The sequence below is a fragment of the Piliocolobus tephrosceles genome, chromosome 3 (genome assembly GCF_002776525.5).
Source record: "Piliocolobus tephrosceles isolate RC106 chromosome 3, ASM277652v3, whole genome shotgun sequence".
NCBI classification, from domain to species: domain Eukaryota; kingdom Metazoa; phylum Chordata; class Mammalia; order Primates; family Cercopithecidae; genus Piliocolobus; species Piliocolobus tephrosceles.
This window is the reverse complement of record NC_045436.1, coordinates 4,635,318-4,657,525: the sequence shown is the minus strand read 5'-3', so window position 1 is coordinate 4,657,525 and position 22,208 is coordinate 4,635,318. Positions and strand designations below refer to the sequence as shown.

General features: G+C 40.1%; 1 protein-coding gene across 4 annotated transcripts in view; it reads right to left on the bottom strand.

Annotated features, from left to right (window-relative positions):
• Positions 1 to 9,954: 9,954 nt before the first annotated feature.
• Positions 9,955 to 22,208, bottom strand: part of CFAP97 (cilia and flagella associated protein 97) — a 40,749-nt gene continuing 28,495 nt past the window's right edge. For all 4 annotated transcript variants that reach the window (XM_026456059.2, XM_026456062.2, XM_026456061.2 and 1 more), the window contains exons 3-5: positions 18,459 to 18,724; positions 14,360 to 14,510; positions 9,955 to 13,248 (exon numbers count right to left, since the gene is read on the bottom strand). In XM_026456059.2, coding sequence (XP_026311844.1) covers positions 13,118 to 13,248; positions 14,360 to 14,510; positions 18,459 to 18,724 — 548 coding nt within the window. In that variant the 3' untranslated portion in view covers positions 9,955 to 13,117. The remainder of the gene's footprint in view (positions 13,249 to 14,359; positions 14,511 to 18,458; positions 18,725 to 22,208) is intronic.

The window sequence follows — 22,208 nt, the reverse complement described above, 5'->3', positions numbered from 1 at the left end:
CATAACATAATCTTAAGTCAGTGTTTCCTCAGCTTTTTCTAGCTAAAAGCTCATTTTAGTAACCCAAATGTGATGTGAGGAAGGCATGGATTAGAATGATGGCAATGAAAATGAGTAATGTGTTTTGAAGAACAGAAAGGACATGATACAGACATTGAAGAAAAAGGTTAATCAGGCCAGGCACGGGGGCTCACGCCTATAATCCCAGCACTTCGGGAGGCCGAGGCGGGCGGATCACGAGGTCAGGGGTTCGAGACCATCCTGGCCAACATGGTGAAACCCCGTCTCTACAGTAAAAATACAGAAATTAGCTGGGCGTGGTGGTGTGCACCTGTAGTCCTAGCAACTCGGGAGGCTGAGGCAGGGGAATCGCTTGAAACCGGGAGACGGAGGTTGCAGTGAGCTGAGAGTACAACACTGCACTCCGGCCTGGTGACAAAGCAAGACTCCGTCTAAAGGAAAAAAAAAACATGTTTATCAGTGAGAATGCCAAGGTTTTATGCCTTCGTGTTTGAGGGAAAAATAACAATACGTTCATTGCAACTGAAGTCAAGAGGTATCACCTGGGAAAAACAATTTCATTCTTGATCCCTAATCCAAAAATCTGAAAACTAAAATGGTCTGAAATCCAAAACTTTTCCAGCACTGACATAGTGCCACAGATAGAAAATTCCACACTTGACCTTGTGATGGGTCACAGTCAAAACTTTATTTCATGCATGCAATTATGAAAAATACTGTATTAACGACCTTCAGGCTATGTGTGTGCTGTGTATATGAAACATAAATGTATTAACGACCTTCAGGCTGTGTGTGTGCTGTGTATATGAAACATAAATGAATTCCACGTTTGGACCTGGGTCCCATCCCCAAGGCATCTCATTATGTATATGCACATATTACAAAATCGGAAAATACCGAAGATCCAAAACGCTTCTGTCTCCAAGCATTTCAGATATGTTACATACAACCTTTAATGACTGAAGTAACATTAAAAATATCCAGGAAGGGACCTGGCAGGGTGGCTTGTGCCTGTAATCCCAGTACTTTCGGAGGCTGAGACAGGCAGAACTGCTTGAACCCAGGAGTTCAAGGCTGGACCAGACAACATGGCGAAACCCTGTCTCCACAAAAAAAAAAAAAAAAAAAATTCAGCCAAGTGTGGTGGCACACGCCTGTAGTCCTGCTACTTGGGGGGCTGAGGAGGGGGGACTGCTTGAGCCCAGGAGGTTGAGGCTGCAGTGAGCCATGTTTGTACCACCACACTCCAGCCTGGGCAACAGAAAAAGACCCTGTCTCAAACAACAAAAAAAGACTCATCCATCTTCTGTCTTCAAGAGACCAATCTCACGAGCAAAAACACCACAGGCTCAAAGTAAAGGGTTGCAGAAAGATCTACTATGCACAGAGAAATCAAAAAAGAACAGGAGTCACTATTCTTGTATCAGATAAAACAGACTTTAAACCAATAAAAATTAAGAAGGACAAATAAGGGCATTACATAATGATAAAGGGCATAATTCAACAAGAACCTTAACTATTTTAAATATACACACCCAACACTGGAACACCCAGGTTCATAAAACAAGGTCTTCTTGGCCTATGAAAAGACTTAGACAACCACGAAAGAACAGTGGGAGACTTCCACACCCCACTGACAGCATTAGACGGATCATCAAGGCAGAAAAAACAACAAAGAAACTCGACCTAAACTCAACACCTAACCAACTGAACCTCATAGACATCTCTACAGAACACTCCACCCAACAACCACAGAGTATCCATTCTTCTCATCTGCGCACAGAACACACGGATCAACCACAGGCTCAGTCATAAAGCAAGTCTCCAAAAATAAAAAAAAACCAAAACTGAAACCATACCAAGCACATTCTCGGACCACAGTACAATATAGGCAGAAGCCAATACCACGACCTCTCAGAACTACACTAATACATGGAAATTAAACAACCTGCTCCGACCACAGTACACTATAAATAGAAACCAATACCACGACCTCTCAGAACTACACTAATACATGGAAATTAAACAACCTGCTCCGACCACAGTACAATATAAATAGAAACCAATAACACGACCTCTCAGAACTACACTAATACATGGAAATTAAACAACCTGCTCCTGAGTAACTCCTGGATACACATCGAATTTAAGGTAGAAATAAAAACACTTTGAAATTAATGAAAATAGGGACACAGCTTACCAAAATCTCTGGGATGCAGCTAAAGCAGTATTAAGGGGAAAGTTTAGAATGGGCGCGGTGGCTCATGCCTGTAATCCCAACACTTTGGGAGGCCAAGGTGGGTGGATCGTGAGGTCAGGAGTTTGAGACCATCCTGGCCAACATGGTGAAACCCCAGCTCTACTAAAAATACAAAAATACACTGGGCGTGGTGCGCACCTGTAATCCCAGCTACTCGGGAGGCTGAGGCAGGAGAATCGCATGAACCTGGGAGGCGGAGGTTGCAGTGAGCCAAGATTGCACCACTGCACTCTAGCCTGGGCGACAGAGTGAGACTCTGTCTCAGAAAAAAAAAAAAGAAAGAAAGAAAAGAGGAAAGTTTATAGTGCTAAATGCCTTCATCAAGAAATTAGATCTTGCCGGGTGCGGTGGCTCAAGCCTGTAATCCCAGCACTTTGGGAGGCCGAGACGGGCGGATCACGAGGTCAGGAGATCGAGACCATCCTGGCTAACACGGTGAAACCCCATCTCTACTAAAAATACAAAAACTAGCTGGGCGAGGTGGCGGGCGCCTGTAGTCTCAGCTACTCGGGAGGCTGAGGCAGGAGAATGGCGTAAACCCGGGAGGCGGAGCTTGCAGTGAGCTGAGATCCAGCCACTGCACTCCAGTCCGGGCGACAGAGCAAGACTCTGCCTCAAAAAAAAAAAAAAAAAAAAAAAAAAAAAGAAATTAGATCTCAAATTAACAATCTAACTTTGCATCTAAAGGATCTGGGGGGAAACAAAGAAACCAATCCCAAAGCTAGCAGAAGAAAATAACTAACTAAAATTGGAGAAGCGCTGAATGAAATTGAGACACAAAAATCCATACAAAAGCCGGGTGCAGTGGCTCCCACCTGTAATTCCAGCACTTTGGGAGGCCAACACCAGCAGATCACTTGAGGCCAGAAGTTCAAGACCAGCCTGATCAACATGGCAAAACCCCATCTCTACTAAAAATACAAAAATCGTCCTGGCTTGGTGGTGTGCACCTGTAGTCCCAGCTACTTGGGAGGCTGAGGAGGGAGGATTGCTTGAGCCTGGGAGGCAGAAGTTACAGTAAGACAAGATCGCGCCATTGCACTCCAGCCTGGGGGACAGAGCGAGACCCTGTCTCAAGAACAAACGAACAAAAAAACCCATACAGAAGATCAGTGAAACCAAGAGTTCTTTGGGGGGAAAAAAAAGATTAATATAATGCTAGCTTAGCTAGATGATTAACAAAGAAAGATCCAAGTAAGTATAATCAGAAATGGCAAAGATGACATTACAACTCATCCCACAGAAATACAAAAGATCCTCAGAGAATACTATGAACAACTATGCACACAAAATTTAAAATCTAGAGGAAATGGATAAATTCTTGGAAACACACAATCTCCCAAGAGTGAATCAGGAAGAGGCTGAAACCTTGAATAGACCAATATCAAGCTCTGAAATAGAATCCGTTACCAAAAATAAAAATTCAAAAAAAACAAAAAAGCCCTGCAAAAGATGGATTCACAGCCAAATTCTACCAGACATATAAAAAAGAACTAGTACTAATCCTACTGAAACTATTCCAAAAAAACCCAACAGGATCCCCAACTCATTCTTTGAAGCCAGCATCAGCCTGATACCAAAATCTGGCAGAGATACAACAGAAAAAGGACTCTTCAGGCCAATATCCCTGATAAGCACAGATGCAAAAATTCTCAACAAAATACTAGTAAGCTGAATCCAACAGCACATCAAAAAGTTAATTCACCAGGATCAAGTAGGCTTTATTCCTAGGATGCAAGGCTGGTTCAACATATGTAAATCAATAAATGTGATTTACCACATAAACAGAATTAAAAGCAAAAACCATATGATCATCTCAACAGACACAGAAAAAGCTTTTAGTAAAATCCAACATCCCCTCATAATTAAAAAAAAAAAAAAAACCCTCAATAGACTAGGCATTGAAGGAACATACATTAAAATAATAAGAGCCCTCAATGACGAACCCACAGCCAACATCGTACTGAACAAGCAAAAGCTGGAAACATTCTCTTGAGAACTGGAAGAAGACAAGGATGCCTGCTCTCAGCACTCCTATTCAACAGAGTATTAGAAGTCCTGGCCATAGCTATAAAAGGAATCCAACAGGAAAATAAATCAAACTATTTCTCTCCCTCTATTTTTATTTTTATTTTATTTTTTAGACAGAGTCTTGCTCTGTTGCCCAGGCTGCTGCAGTGCAGTAGCATGATCTCAGCTCACTGCAACCTCTGCCTCCCAGGTTCAAGCGATTCTCCTGCCTCAGCCTCCCAAGTAAGTGGGACTACAGGCGCGTGCCACCATGCTTGGCTAATTTTTTGTATTTTTAGTAGAGACAGGCACTGTCTTAGCCAGGATGGTCTTGATCTCCTGAACTCGTGATCTGCCTGCCTTGGCCTCCCAAAGTGCTGGGATTACAGGCATGAGCCACCACGCCTGGCCAAACTATCTCTCTTTACTGACAGTATGATTCTATACCTAGAAAACACTAATGACTTTGCCAAAAGGCTACCAGAACTGATGAACAATTTTAATAAGATTTCAGGATACAAAATCAACATAAATTTATAAAAATCAGTAATATTTTTCTACACCAGTAACATCCAGGCTGACAGGCAAATCAAAAACACAATCCCATTTATTACAGCCACAAAGAAAATGAAATACTTAGGAATACAGCTAACCAAGGGGGTGAAAGATCTCTAGAAGGGGAACTGTGCAACACTGCTGAAGGAAATCAGACATGACAAAATAAATGAAAAGCATTCCATGCTCATGGGTTGAAAGATGTTAAAATGGCCATGCTGCCCAAAGGAATTTACAAACCCAACACTATTTCTATCAAACTACCAACATTTCTTCTAATTTCTTCATGGAATTAGAAGAAAAAAACCATTCTAAAATTCATATGGAACCAAAAAAGAGCAAGTATTAATAGCCAAAGCAATTCTAAGTAAAAAGAACAAAGCTGGAGGCATGACACTGGCACAGTAGCCAAAATAGCATGGTACTGGCACAAAAACAGAGTAGAAAAGAATGGAACAGAAGAGAAAACTCAGAAATAAAGCTTCATACCTACTACCATCTCATCTTCGACAAGGCCATCGCCAACAAGCAGTGGGAAAAGAATTCCCTATTAAGTAAATGGTGCTGGGATAACTGGCTGGCCATATGCAGAAGATTGAAACCAGACCCATACCTTTCACCATGTACAAAAATTAACTCAGGATGGATTAGATATTTAAATGTACGACCTCAAACTCTAAAAATCCTAGAAGAGGCCAGGCGCAGTGGCTCACACTTGTAATCCCAGCACTTTGGAAGGCTGAGGTGAGTGGGTCACTTGAGGTCAGGAATTCAAGACTAGCCTGGCCAACATGGTGAAACTCTAGTGAAAATATAAAAATTAGCCGGGCGCGGTGGCGCCCTACTCAAGAGGCTGAGGCAGGAGAATCACTTGAACCAGGGTGGTGGAGGTTGCAGTGAGCCACTGCACTCTAGCCTAGGTGACAAAGCCAGACTCTGTCTCAAGGGAAAAAAAAATCCTAGAGAAAAGCCTAGCAAATGCCCCTCTAAACACTGACTTTGGCAATGAATTTTTGGTTAAGTCCTCAAAAGCAACTGCAACAAAACAAAAATTGACATGTGTGACCTCAATATACTAAAGAGCTTCTGCACAGCATAAGAAACTGTCAACAGAGTAAAGTTACAGAATGGGAGAAAATATTCACAAACTATGCCTCTGACAAAGGACCAATATCCAGAATCTACAAGGAACTTAAATCAACAAGCAAAAAATAATCCCATTAAAAAATAGGCAAAATCAGCCAGGCATGGTGCCTCAAGCCTGTAATCCCAGTACTTTGGGAGGCCAAGGCGGGCAGATCACGAGGTCAGGAGATCGAGACCATCCTGGCCAACATGGTGAAACCCCATCTCTACTAAAAATATAAATAATAGCTGGGAGTTGTGGTGCACGCCTGTAGTCCCAGCTACTCAGGAGGCTGAGGTAGGACAATCGCATAAACCCGGGAGGCGGAGGTCGCGGTGAGCCGAGATCATACCATTGCACTCCAGACTGGGCGACAGAGCAAAACTCCATCTCAAAAAAAGGGCAAAATGTCAGGAGTTTGAGACCAGCCTGGCCAACATGGTGAAACCCCATCTCTACTAAAAATACAAAAATTAGCTGGGCGTGGTGGTACAGACCTGTAGTCCCAGCTACTTGGGAGGCTGAGGCAGGTGAATCGCTTGAACCTGGGAGGTGGAGGTTGCAGTGAGCCGAGATCGCACCACTCCAGTGCAGAGCACTGGACCACAGAGCAAGACTCCATCTTAAAAAAAAAAAGTGGGCAAAGGAGATGAATGGACACTTCTCAAAAGACATGTAAGTGGACAAGAAACATGAAAAAATGTTCATTATCACTATCAGAGAAATGCAAATCAAAACCACAATGAGATACTATCTCACACCAGTCAGAATGGCTATTATAAAAAGTCAAAAACCAACAGATGCTGAAGAGGCTGTGGAAAAAAGGGAATGCTTATACACTGTTGATGGGAATGTAAATTAGTTCAGCCACTGAGGAAAGCAGTTTGGAGATTCCTCAAAGAACTTAAGACAGAGCTACCATTTGACCCAGCAATCCCATTACTGGGTATATACCCAACGGAAAATAAAGCCTTTTTGCAAAAATACACATGCAATTGTATGGTCATCTCCATGCTATTTACAATAGCAAAAACATGGAATTGACCGAGGTGCCCTTCAGTGGTGGACTGGATAAAGAAAATGTGATACGTATGCACCAAGGAATATGACACAGCCATAAAAAGAATGAAATCATGTCCTCTGCAGCAACAGCGATGGACTTGGAGGCCATAATCCTAAGCAAATTAACACAGAAACAGAAAATATTATCATTTCTAAGTAGAAGCTAACACTGAGCATGCAGGGACATGAACATGGGAACAGACACTGTGGACTACTAGATGGGGAAGGGAAGGAATGGGACATGGACCGAAAAACTACCCATTGGGTAATACGCTCATTGCCTGGGTACAATATACCCATGTAACAAACGTGCATATGTACCCTCCATATCTAAAAGTTGAAAAATTCTAAAAAAGTGTTCAATCTAATTATTAGTCAAAATAATACAATTAAAATCACAATGAGCTGTATTAAATATCCACTTGAATAGTTAAAACTTTAAAAAAATGACTGAAAGGCCAGTTGCTGTGGCTCACACATGCAATCCCTTGGGGACTGCAAGGACTTTGGTAGGCCTCGGCAGGAGGACTGCTCGAGCCCAGGCACTCGAGACCAACCTGGGCAACACGGCGAAATCCCATCTCCACAAAAAAATACAATAATTAGCGGGACATGGTGGCGCATGCCTGTTGTCTCAGCTACTTGGGAGGCTGAGGTGGGAGGATCGCTTGAGCCAGGGAGGTCAAGGCTGCAGTGAGCCATGATGATCAGGCCACTGCACTCCAGCCTGGGTGACAGAGCAAGACCCAGACTCAAAAAGAAAAAGAAAAAGAAAAAAAAAAGACTGACAATAATAAATATTAACCAGTCTCTAGAGCAACACAAACTTATACTTTGGGAAGAAGGAGCTGTTACACTCACTGTGGACGACTCTGGCACTGTTAAACACAAGCACAGCTCTGAGCCAGCAACTCCACTGCTAACCGCATGCCCAACTAAAACGTACACACAGAGCAACCAAGGCGCATTTACAAAGATCCTCACATCAGCATTATTTGTAATAGTCAAAACCTAGAAACCACCCACAGTATCCATCAACCACATAACAGATACATGAATCATGGTATAGTCAAGTACTAGAATACTACATAAACATCAACGTGAACCAATTACAGCTACATGCAACAATATCAAAGAATCTCACAAACATAAAGATGTTGAGCTAAAAAGTCACACACAAGAGCATAATCCCATTTATATGAAGCTCAAAAACAGGCAAAACGACACTCAGGTGTTAAAAGTGAAGACAGCAGTTAATGGTACAGTTAGATTTTTCTAGTTTGTACAGGTAACTATGTGGGAAACAGATATATTTGCTTACTGCTGCATATTTTCTGCATGAAATAGATTCTCAGAATGCAATCAAGAACAAAGCACCCTCCAGACTTTGCAGACTAGCTATAATTCCAAAATGTATGAGATAAAATGTGATGTGTGGTTTTTTGGTGAAGACTATCATTGTAATATATATCCTGTAGGAATTTAGCACCATAGTTTTTATCATTTTTTGGTGACTCTTCAAATACTTTTTTTTTTGAGACGGAGTCTGGCTCTGTTACCCAGGCTGGAGTGCAGTGGCATGATCTCGGCTCATTACAACCTCTGCCTCCTGGGTTAAAGTGATTCTGCTGCCTCAGCCTCCCGAGTAGCTGGGACTACAGGCACACCTCCACCATGCGTGGCTAATTTCTGTATTTTTAGTAGAGACGGGGTTTTACCATATTGGCCAGGCTGGTCTTGAACTGCTGACCTTGTGATCCGCCCGCCTCGGCCTCCCAAAGTGCTGGGATTACAGGTGTGAGCCACCGTCCCCGGCCTCAAATTCTTTTACTATCTTATAATTGTGGATTAGAGTCATGTGAAAAAACCCTGTCTCATTATAGTAAAATAACGATGTTACCTCTTAAGTTTTATTTTGTAAACCAGTTAAACCTCAAAAATGTCATCTAGGGCAAATAGTGCAACTTACCTGGATTTACCCAATAAATTTGGAAATGGAAGCACAGAATCTTAAGAGTCTATCATGGTGGCTCCAGAAATATCTCTAAATGAATTAATCCATCACCAGAATTGAAAAATCAAATAAAATTTTCTGCCATAACATAATCCTATCTGCTCTAGCATTCTTTCTCTTTGCTATTGAGAGCTCAGATAAGCTACTGCAGGAGCTACTCGGGAATTTATTCCAATGGCGCTAGTTTTATTAAACCCTCATAAAAAGTTCCTAAACTGATGTTTTGCAGCAAGCTTTGTGTTTATTACTCATACAGAACACATAAGAAATGCTGATGTACATGACTACTTTTAAAAAATATTTATTGGCCAGGCGCGGTGGCTCACGCCTGTAATCCCAACACTTTGGGAGGCTGAGGCGGGTAGATCACTTGAGGTCAGGAGTTCGAGACCAGCCTGGCCAACATGGCAAAACCCCATCTCTACTAAAAACACAAATACAAAATTAGCCCGGCATGGTGGCGCAGACCTGTAATCCCAGCTACTCAGGAGGCTGAGGCAGGAGAATTGCTTGAACCTGGGAAGCGGAGGTTGCAGTGAGCCAAGATCGTGCCACTGCACTCCAGCCTGGGTGACAGAGCGAGACTCCATCTCAAAAATACAAACAACAACAACAAAAAGCCCATTTCTTTAAGCTGTAAGAGTGTCCACTGTATTGTAGTACCATAACAATTTTACAGAAGCAATCAGATGATGTAGTTTAAATAAATTCTGATTAAGAATATAATTTTAAGCAAACTCTTTTCCATGTAAATATTATACTTTCAAAGACAGAAATAACTAACACCATCCTTCCAACTTTATTCCTACTAATTCTTGGTCCTGTAAGGCACGTAAAAGTTATTATGATTTTGAAAATAGGAACAAGACAGTGCATTTTAGAGATAAACATAGGATCAAAACTCAGTTATCTTTAATTCTTTTATTTCCTTCTTCACTATGCCAGGCTAGTTCTAAATGCCTAAAATACATTAAAATGGAACAGAAAATTTTAAAGGGATGTTAATTTTAAGTTTCTTACTAATCTTTACCCATAGAAATAAAGAAGCCATAACTGTTAAGCACATTTTCTAAGATTGTATATAATCATTTACGGTTAAGACTTTTTTGGCATTAAAGATAGTAAACTTTTTATGAATTTAATTATTAAAGTATAATCAACTCACATCTTTGGATTTATGTTGGTCTTAACATGTTTCACAGAACGCAGTAGTTGAAGAATCTGAAGATGAGAGGCACAGTCATCACATACCCGTGATCGTCACCTTCTTAAAGTTGTCTAGGTATCTATTTTGGACACTCGGGTTAGCAGGGAGAAAACAACTGCATTACACTACATTTTTAAGCAAACCAAAGAACTTTATTTGGAGTAATAGCTAAGAAAACAGCTTTTTATGGAAACTGAAAAAGAGAGTAGAGGGAGTATAAGAGCTACCCCTTAAGAAGTAATTTTAATAGTTAAAAAACTTTCATAGAATCTTACCTTAAAAAGGAGGCAACATTAGTTTTAACTTTTGACAGAGAGAAAAATAACTGAACAAGAATCTGGCCTAATAACCAGACCTCAGATTAGTATACTTTCTAGTTATAGATGTAAACCTTCGAAGTACATATATTCAGTACAGGTCAAAAAAATATAAAATAGTGCTCGACCATCCTTTACTTTTTCATGTCCTTGAAAACGAAAAGAGTAATATACTTAAGTAATTCCTTAAGAATGTCCCTTAAACTATAACAACTTCAGAGCACCTTGACTTAGAGAATATACCACATTTTCCAACTCCTATTTGTCTAGTTATATTCATTATATATAAGTAACCATGACAACAGAATTGTAAGTTCTGCTTAAAAGACTGTTGCCCTTTCCAACTTTTACTTTAAGTTGGATCCCTGTTATCAGTAATACTTAGATGAACTTCCCCTTTCAAAGTAGTAAAAACTAAAGCATTAAATTAGTACCTAAAATCAAAGTACAGTTTTTATTTATAAAACTATTGTGTTGTATCCTGACATGTGGCAGCAAAGATAATATAAAATGTATTCAGAGACTAATGCCATTATGAACAGAAAAGACTATATATAAATATATATAATCTTTATATATATATATAAATCTTTTTTTAAAGATTTTTAAAATAAAATTTATAAAAAAGATTTATATATAAAAAAGATTATATATAAAACATAAATATTTTTCTGGAACAACTTAAAAATCAATTTTTAAAAAACTGATTAATTCACTATTGGACAGATGTTCAAATGCTAAATTTAAAATTCAGCATTATCTTCTCTCTCTTGAAATACAGGTTATATAAACATTCAAAGTACAGTAAGTTAAAAAACAGAAGAAAATAAAGCCTTGGTTTAGTATAGCTAAAGCTTACATATACAGCAGGTGTAATAACATGTTCATCAGAACAGAGCATCAGATAACATTGAATGAACATTATGGCCCCCAAAAGAAGCAGAACCTCAAAGCCAGGCTGTGGTCACATGAATTATTTAACCTCACTGCGCCCACGTTCGCAGGCCCTATCCTCAACAAAATCTATTAATACAAACTAAAACCGAGACATTTGAATTGATGTTTTGGAAAATGTAGTAAACACGTTACCGTTAAAGGTGCTAAGGAAAAAGCATTCAGCATACGTGCTACAGAGCCTGACCACTGGAAAACAGAAATCTTACTGTGGCTACAGATCAAAACTTCATACTGAAAAAAGACATTTGTCATTTAACATGGAACCTTTCCAATACATTTTAAGGGCATACTGAAAAGGCTAGTAGTGAAAAACGATGGTAACAATGAGATATCATACTTTGCTATACAAAAGCCTAAGTTTGACAGAAAAAACATTCTAATTTGGAAAGTCAACAATATTAAACCCTATCTGCCATTACCAATTCCGTCAAGCTTACTAGGTCTTTAAATGTGGGGCTGGTAAAAATAATACTTCCAGGGTTCAATCAAACAAATCAGAGTAAACCAAAACAAGAAAAGTAGCCAACATTTAAAGCAGCAGCCTCAGCAAACGTGTGATTTATTTCCCTTTTTGTTCAAATTTTAGTTTTTTCAGGCCTTATAAATACTTACTGGAATTTCTAAAGCGTTTCTTTCTTATGCTGGGTCTTCTCTAATAACACAGTAAATACTGAATAAAACACTGTCCAACACACCTCAGGATCTGCTTCTTGGCTCTTCATGCTGATAGTACCATTTTACTGATTCAACAAATACTATAGGTTTTGCTTATGATGCAACTGATGTGGTCCTTCAACTATTCACAATTTAGAAGGCTGTAGCTCTAAAACCTATCTCATTTCTAAGAATCATAAATAGGACTTTACCTGAATGCATAAAAACACAAAAGGGAAGCTTCTACGTTGAACTTTCTAATATTCATATTTGAAATGGTTTGGAATGGTTGATCAAACTTTTAAGATCTAACACTCAGTGCACTTATACAATAACTAGATACCTCTGGTGAATTACAAAAATTGCTCCAATTTAAGCGTCTCTCAATCTGCTCATCAAATCCAGATCAGCTCTACCAATGAAAACACATTTCAAGATTTGTTTCATAATCAATGTTAAATCTCATACAATCAAGCTACGTCATGCCACGTAAGTTCTAAAGCAGATGAAAAACAAAGCCAGCCAAATTTAGGAGCTAAGCTCATAGTATAAGGCTTATAAAGAAATAAAAATAACACAAATTGAAAACTATATAGTGAACATCTTGGGTACATCATGCAATGATACTATCATTACTATTTTGACAGCATGACAATGGAATCAATTTCTATAATGAGAAGATACACATGCATACCACTATTTCTCTATTAAGAACACATACATCTTATATGAATACATCCTCAGGAAACACTTTTTACATTAAATCGTCTTTTTGACAATAATTTTGCACTGACTAACAATAAATTACAACGCACTGTTGTACACCTTAAATTGCTAAACAGTATTATAAATGTTTACACAGAGAATTATTGTAATATGCACGAGCACTTCAATAAAAGTTGTGTGAACAATGTTTAAAGTAAAAAAACGTGTTTTATAACCAAGCTGTACGGACAGGAGGGGGTTTCGGTCTTCTTCGAGGGTGGCCACTGGAGGGGTCAACAGCTGATCGCTCACTCCTAAAACTGAGACCACTCGTAGCACTGGATGTCCTGGAAGCTCCTCCTGAAAATACACAAAGAAGAACTATCTGAGAAACTTCACCTCACTTTAAGTCCAGACTAGTTTTTCTTCCACATTCTATGTGTGCCTAATAGTCTAATGCAATGATTCTCGACTAGGAATGCACTTCAGAATTCCCTGTGGAACTCAAAAAATATAGTCACAAACACATCCAGATGCCACACCAGGGGATTTTGATTCACTGGACTGGCATGGAAAACAAACATTTTTAAAAGCTTCTCAAATAATTCATGTGAAAAAAATCCCTTCGTATAACCATTTATATGTCTAATCAACAAATAACTTACTATATTTAGGGACAGTGCTAAGTATGAGTTACTAAAACAAGACCCTGTCTTAGTCACTATACCACGGAAGCAAGGTTTGGAGAAGGAATAAACGGAACTACTAGTCATGAGAGTTGAAGACTCACACGGGCAGGCGCTGGGAAGTTGTGGCATCGAGTGGTTTGGTATTACCTTCTATTTATTACATAGTTTAGAATGCATACATCAAGTACAGTATAGACTTGTGTAAAGGACACTGGCCTTTCTAGATGTTGCACACTCCGGCACTAAATAGTCACTCCATTCCTGTACTCTCTGGGGCACACAACTGGCTAGGTCTGTAACTGATCACATAACAAGCCTTACTGCTTACTGTAAAGTGGTAAGGCCTGCTGTGTGATCAGTTTGCTAATTTTTGTTTTAGTTATCCAGTAAGTAAAAAAAAGCACATATAAGGGCTGGAATCTATTAGCAATAATTCTTAACTACCTAGGGAGAACGTTTCAGCAGCTTTTAAACAGCACATCTATGCATTTCTTCCCTCAATCAACTCTGAAATTAAAAGTACTTCCTCAATTACCTAAGAACCTACTGATATTTTCGATTGTTTTATCTCCTGGTTTCCTTCCTGTCATTATAGGCTGTAAATGAAACCTGAAATTAAGTGAACTAATACAAATAAAACCAAACATGACAGTGAGAAATAACAGAATGCACTCCAGTGCTGGCATTGAAAACTCTATCAGAATAACATAAGTTACATTTTTTAAAAAAATAGATACAAGATACAAACAAATATAAAATAATTTTGATTTTATGCTGCTTACTTAATGGGCTGTATTGGCCAAGAGTGGATCTGGCTCGTCTCGACAGTGGTGATGAGCTGAGATAGCCCATATTGCGATGATAGTCCATCAGTTGTTCTGAGCGTTTCATACCTACTGTTGGTTTCACAGCCTCAAGCCTTTTCAATAAAGCCTTCAATAAAGACAGTCAATGTGAAAGCCAAGGTTAAACAGCATCCTTTTTAACAAGGCAATACATTCTAGAGTGTGACATTCACTTTCTTTTTTTTAAGAGACAAGATCTTACTCTGTCACCCAGGTTGGCCTGGAACTCCTGGACTTAAGGGATCCTCCCACCTCAGTCTCTCAAGCAGCTGGGATTACAGGCGAGACCCGCCACATCCGGCCAAAAGATTTTAAATCATTCCTGACATATCATGTGAAAAACATATTTCAGATAATTTAACTTCATAAAAATCCAAGGGTTTTTGCCTATCCCACAGCTAACCAAACTACTATGGTATAACAGTTCATCCAGGGGTGTCCGACGGAGAGAATACCGTCATGGGTTGTTAGTTTCTGTTTCTGGTTGGGCCAGCAAAGCCCCTTCCTCATCTCTCTTTTCTGTGTATCGCTAGAGATAGAAACTAAAAACATGGCTTCAGGTTGCTAAAAGCCTAAAACAGAACAACAAACAACAAAATCAGGTGGGTTAGACAAGCTTGCTAGAGGACTGATTCTTCTGTGCCAGGTTAGTCTCAGGAAAGGTGCTGTAAGTTGAAATAAAATACATTAAACCTGATTTTCTCATAGATACGACGTAACGGGAGTTATAATGCTAAGAACCTAGTGTTAAACCCTAGGAATGACCACACACGTGGAAGCTACCACAGATCCTCCACATGTACGTTGTAGAGCTAACCCTAACCCTAACCCTGTTTCCTTTGCAGTAGTGCCTCAAGGGCTGGTAGGCCACCGGGGAAAGGCCAGCAGGGAGGGCCCTCGGGTCTTCCCCTGCTAATTTCTACTAGCCCAGCTATGCTTTCTGCATTGTCTGTTTTATATACTAAAGATTCTGCATACCATTTAATTTGGAGAAAAAAAGCTTTTACTGTTAAGAAGTTTGAAAACCAATTAGTAAAGAATATAAAGTTTTAAAAAAAGATATGTAGGCTGGGCACAGTAGCTCATGCCTGTAGTCCCAGCACTTTGGGAGGCCTGCTTGAGCTCAGGAGTTCCAGACCAGTCTGGACAACATGGCGAAACCCTGTCTCCATTTTAATAATATTTTAATAAAAAAAAAAAAGGATATATAAACCAACTGGCCAAGGCAATACAGTATCCAATAACATGGTAATTTTTTACAATTCAATAACAGAGACTAACGTATAATGTTCTAAATTTTGTTTATAATTATTTCTTAAAAGGTGAAAAGAGTTTATTCTGTTGGCTTTTCATAGGCATTGCTGAGAAAGAAATACTGAGGTAGACCAAACAGCTTGGGCAATTGATCCTTGATTGTATTTTGTTATTTTCTTTATTGATTCAAACTTTCTCTGAAGGAAGCTAATCTTATTTGCAAAGGGAGTACTGACCTGCATTAAGTTTCACATTAAAAAATCAGACCCATGAATTCAGTCATAGGACAAGTTTTCTCTGTACAATCTTTTTTTCTTTCTTCCTTTTATTGTGGTAAAATGAAACCACATTTTAACCACTTCTAAGCATATGGTTCTGTGGCATTCTGTACGTTCACACTGTTATGAAACATCACCACTGACCACTCCCAAAACTCTATTTCCACTTGGTGTTTGATCAGTTTCACCCCCTGCCCTTCTGTGCTGAGTTCCTGAGCAGCAATTCCAAAGAATGAAGAGATGGTGGAAGAATAAGCCAAGACATTCAGGGGAAGGGCCGTTTAGAAAAGGGAGAGGAGGTTGTTATAGAAACAAAAGGAGGCTTGGAGGCAAACGGCAGAGGTGCAAAACACATGAAGAACTGGACAGAACAACCGAGAACATCTTTACTGCCTGCCTGCATGCTGCTCCTTCTGTGTGAAGTGCCCCTCCCTAGTTTTTTGCCTTCAAAAGCTAGAAAAGAGTCACCTACTCAAATTACCCAACTAGTATTAGTGGTTCCCTTGGCTGAGCTGAGTTTTGAATTGAACGTGATTCCACCTGACTGTAAAATCCACGGTCTTCCATCATATCCTCTTTCTCGCATTGTGGACAGAGAAGCTGTGTGATTTCGGTGTCCAAACCTCCTGAAATTGTATCTTCTCTACCTGCAGTTTATAACTGTACTGGAACTTCCTGGGGTCACATCTTTAGTGTCTTTCACTAGCAGAGTGCATCTGCTGTTTTGTCTGATTATCCTATTAACTACGCACTGAGCTGTGCAGGGTAGAAAGGACAAGACAGAAGACCTGGTATTTTCAGTTATCTTTCAATTTTGCTTTTTTGCTGGTAGAAGTCTCAATGTCTATTAAACTCCTAATGTCCTAAGTTTATTTATTTGGTTGGATGAGTATTTTTTCTTTTACAAATTTTAAGATAATCACAATACTTATTCATCAGATATAAAACAATATAGATGTGATCAAAGTCAACTTTGAAATAATTGTACAATAACGCAAAAAGTAAACCCATTCTGGAGACTGATACATCAATTATCAAGTTTACAAGCAGAAACTTAGGGAAATAAGAGAGAAATGGTTCGGCTCACGCACCCAAATCACACGGAACAATACCATGTGTCCATCTGAGTGTTACATGACCAAGCTAAACAAAAGCTAAAGGATTTGAGAAATAACTCTTGTCTATAGAAATAATGTCAAAATACAAAGTGTTGATTACCCTAAATTTTAAGGTGTAAACCACCCTTGTCCGACCTGCGGCCTGCAGGCTGCATGCGGCTCAGGATGGCTTTGAATGCGGCCCAGCACAAATCCATAAACCTTCTTAAAACATTATGAGATTCATTTTTTTGGCAATTTCTTTTTTTTTTTTTTTCTTTTTTTGAGACGGAGTCTCGCTCTGTCGCCCAGGCTGGAGTGCAGTGGCCGGATCTCAGCTCACTGCAAGCTCCGCCTCCTGGGTTTATGCCATTTTCCTGCCTCAGCCTCCCGAGTAGCTGGGACTACAGGCGCCCACCACCTCGCCCGGATAGTTTTTTGTATTTTTTTTTAGTAGAGACAGGGTTTCACCGAGTTAGCCAGGATGGTCTCGATCTCCGGACCTCGTGATCCGCCCGTCTCGGCCTCCCAAAGTGCTGAGATTACAGGCTTGAGCCACCGCGCCCGGCCTCCCATGTTTATTTTCTTAGAATATCAAACTATATGATTTGTAACAATCAATGTTTCATACATTTAAGTAGCAGACTAACAATCTGGCCTATTGGAGATACACTGATCCTTTAAAATAAGTGATACACAATTTATTTTAGCTTTCCGGGACAGGACACAATGAGGTAAAAGAGATTTCACTAGTGACTGAATACTTCACAGAAGAAACACTGTCTCTGACCCTTGGATACCACTTCCTGTTCTACTGCAGTGATTTAACCAATCTAGGCAAATAAATAATGGAACTTTCAGTATTTTCCTTTAATGGTCTCCTTCTCCCTCTTCTTTGTTTTTTTCTTCTTTTCTTTTTCTGAGATGGAGTCTGGCTCTGTTGCCCAGGCTAGAGTCCAGTGGTAGAATCTTGGCTCCTGTAACCTACGCCAGCCGGGTTCAGATGCTCCTCCCACCTCAGCCTCCCAAGTATCTGGGATCACGGGTGTGTGCCACCATGCCCAGTTAATTTCTGCATTTTTGGTAGAGCTGGGGTTTTGCCAGATTGCACAATCTGGTCTCAAACTCCTTGCCTCAAACGAGCTGCCCACCTCGGCCTCCCAGAGTGCTAGAATTATAGTGTGACCCACTGCATCTGGGCAATGGTCTCTTAATATATAGTTTCCTGGATAAAAATACATATCATATCTTCCAGACTTACAGCACATCATATGTTTCATACCACACGTACTGTACCTGCTTTTATGTAATGAAGTTTGAATATTTGGCTGTATTTAGGTTTCCTGTAAGCTGGACGTACAAATCAGTGCAAACACATTTTCTTTGATGACTATTTTAGTTACTTACCAAGTTTTCTCTCTCAATCCTTTGTTGTTCCCTCTGTCTGTTGAGAGCACTGTGATATAACTTTGGGGGATGATCAGTTGATCTAGGAATTGTACTTTTGCTTCCTGGCTTTTCCGCCTGTCTTGACAGTTCTTTCAAAAGCCTCTGATTTTCCCGATCGATCTGTCTCACCTCTTCTCTTGTGAAAGAGTAGTTTTTCCCAGGTGCTACTGAAGGTTGATCAAAGTGATGCTTTTGTGGTCCTTTTTTATCTAATTGCAGAAAAGCTACAGAAAAGAACAAAAAAAAGAGAAAATGGTCAAACAAAATAAGTATGTGGTACATGATTTTTTTCCCCCCTCTTTCTTTTGAGACGGAGTTTCCCTCTTGTTGCTCAGGCTGGAGGGCAATGGCGCAATCTCAGCTCACTGCAACCTCCGCCTCCTGGGTTCAAGTGATTCTCCTGCCTCAGCCTCCAGAGTAGCTGGGATTACAGGCCTCTGCCACCACGCCTGGCTAATTTTTGTATTTTTAGTAAGGATGGGTTTTACCATGTTGGCCAGGCTGGTCTTGAACTCCTGACCTCAGGTGATCCATCCACCTCAGCCTCCCAAAGTGCTGGAATTACAGGCGTGAGCCACTGTGCCCGGCCCGGTGGTGCATGCGTTAACCCTTAAAAATATGTATTAATACATGAAAAATTATGTATGAAATAATGCTAATGACATCTGGATTACAACTTTGTCGAAAAAAATTGGACGTAGCTTAGTAGTTTATGCTCACCAGGTTCCTTTTGTAGAACAAGGCTTCTAGATTAATTTATCTACAAGCCCTTTAAAATTCAATTCTAAAGGAAATTAATAGTAAGCCATTTTTCTCTAATGGTTTTTGTCTCTTTTTTTTGAGACAGGGTCTTGCTCTGTCCCTCAGCCTCCTGAGTAGCTGGGATTACAGGCATCTGCCACCACATCCAGCTAATTTTTGTATTTTTAGTAGAGATGGCAGCTTCATCATGTTGGCCAGGCTGGTCTTGAACTCCTGACCTCAGGTGATCCTCCCGCCTCGACCCCCCCAAAGTGCTGGGATTACAGACATGAGCCATGCACCAGGCTGAAGGGTGGGTTTTGATCAAAGTGGGGCATGAAGCACATTTTCGAGGATGATGGAAATGTTCTCTATTTTATAGTAGTTACTGCTGCTCTGCTAACACATCACCACAAAACTTAGCTGCGTGAAGCAGCAACCTGCAAAGACTCAAAGGCCAGGATCGAAGTGCCCGACCATGGCACAGGAAATGAGGTGCTCCTGGAACAAACTTAGTACCAGCTTTGGGACCTGCTTTGGGACCTGGTGGCCAGCAGAGCTGCAAGGGCCTAGAGAAGGCTGTTGATGAAGTCTCAGACGATGAAATGGCAAAATGTTTAGCAACACTGTGCTTGTGTTGTTAAGGGAAACGGAAAAACTAACAACTGCACTGGTAGATGTGGCCGAGCAGAGCTCCAAGCAGAATGCTGAAGGTACCAGTGGTCTACTTTACCCACAGTAAGAACGGACAAAGAGAGGTGAACTAAAAAAATAATAAAAAGAACTGGCCAGTTTTCAAGCAAAATTTAGAAAGAATATAAAAGAGCCAAGACTTACGGGGTTTAAAAGTAAAACTGCGCCTCATCCCTAGCCTTTCCCAGTAGATTCTCAAAGTACTCAAAGAGCTGTAGCTAAGCAACCACACCTGAGGAATCTCAGCCGCAGCTGGACCTGATTTACATCCCGGATCTCCAGGTAGGGGCATCTGTGGAAAGGGCGAATGCATTTTTGCATATGGGAAGAATGTTAATAAATCTGTGGCCAGAAGTTGGAGTGAAGAGATTTTAAAATATAAAATATTTAAATTAAAGATTATTATAATTTACAGTATTTGACACTCCTCCCATTAAGAAGTAGGGGTTTGATGCCCTTTTGCGTTAAATCTGGGAGGGTTTATGACTATTTCAACCAATAGAGCATGAAAGAAATGATGCGACGTGACTTTTGAGGCTAGGTCATAACAGGCAGTGAGGTCTCTGCCTTGTTTCCTGGAACACACGTGCTTACAATCCTGAGCCAGCATGCAAGAAGTCCGGCTACCCTAAGGCTGACACGAGGAAGCCAGGCCACAGGCAGAACCCCATGTGGGCCCCTGGGTTCTGGTCTCCACGTTGAACCAAGCCCAGGCACCTGATGTGAGTACACAGCACTCGGCTGACTGTAGTCCCGGTCACTGAACCACCTCTACCTTTGGGTCTCTCTAGTCCCTAAGTGTTGGGGTAATCTGTCACGTAGCAGTAGTAGCTGATTAGTTCATCACTTTTAAAAAATCATCATGTGACAAAATACCTGTGGCCAAGAGCATCCCACGAGCAGATGCAAGTTTTTGTTGTTACTGGTGAAATTGATTATCAATGCTTCCCTGGTGCTGTGGCTTCCCAAATGTTACTTTCCAGCTCTGTGTTGCCTTTTTCACACATTTCAAACCAATGACTTTTATCTCTTCGGTGTATTTGACCCATTTACTCATGTAAAACACCCTTCTCTATCTCTTTTAGTGATTTTCACATCTTGAGTTCTATTTTGTATATTAATAGATTGATAAGTTTTACTTTCTCCTTGTTAAAGGAGATATGCCTGGCATATATTTTTCTAGCCCTTATTTTCATTCTTCCTATACTATTTTAAATATCTTTTTAGGCTGAATTTTGTTTACTTTTTTCCCAATTCTGTTGGCACATATTGAGCACTCATATTTAGCATAACAGAAACCCTATCAGACAGGGCTAGTGTTTTATTTTTTTATTGTGGCAAAATACATGGAACACAAAATTTACCACGTTAACCATTTGTAAGTATACGGTTCGGTGGTACCGAATACATTCATATTGTGTAACCATCACCACCAACCATTTCCAAAACTCCTTCCGTTATGTAAAGCAAATTCTGCATCCATTAAACACTGACTCCCCATTGCTCCCTTCACCCAGCCACTGGAAGCCACCATTCTTTGTCTCGATAATTTCAACTGCTCCGAGCATCTGATATAATCATACAGCACTTGTCTTTTTGAGACTGCCTTATTTCACTCCGCATCATGTCCTCAAGGTTCACTATGTAGCATTATGTCAGAATTTCCTTCATTTTTAAGGCTATTACTTCTGGGTTTTTTTAATGTGCTCTGATAGTATCTTCTGATAAGTTAAAATCACCCAGCCACCTACTTGCATTGTTTGCACTCTTTTTCTGTAATCTTTAACCAAAGTTTTGTTACTGTTTTTTCTCATTCTTTTCTATTTTGGAAGACTGACTGAGTTTAAAAATTTTTTCTCTAAGATTTTCTCCAAAAGTTTGCAGCATTATGAATAGTCTCATCACCTATTCTAATTCCATTCCCCTAGACCTCAGGACCCCTTAACACCCCCCTAAAGACTGAGGACCCCAAAGAATGTGTATGTGGGTTACATTTACCAATAGTTACCATGCTAGAAATTAAGTGTTTTAAAGCTATTAATAAACCAATTGGTTTATTAAAAATAATAAACCAATTATATGTGAACATAACATTTTTATTTTAAAAAGCCAGCGAGTGGCAGAGTTTAATGGTTTTGCAAGTCTTTAATGCCTGGCTTAAAACCTTGTCTCTGCAGACTTTTGTCTGCAGACAAAAATACTACAAAAATACAAAAATTGCCGGGCGCGGTGGCTCAAGCCTGTAATCCCAGCACTTTGGGAGGCCGAGACGGG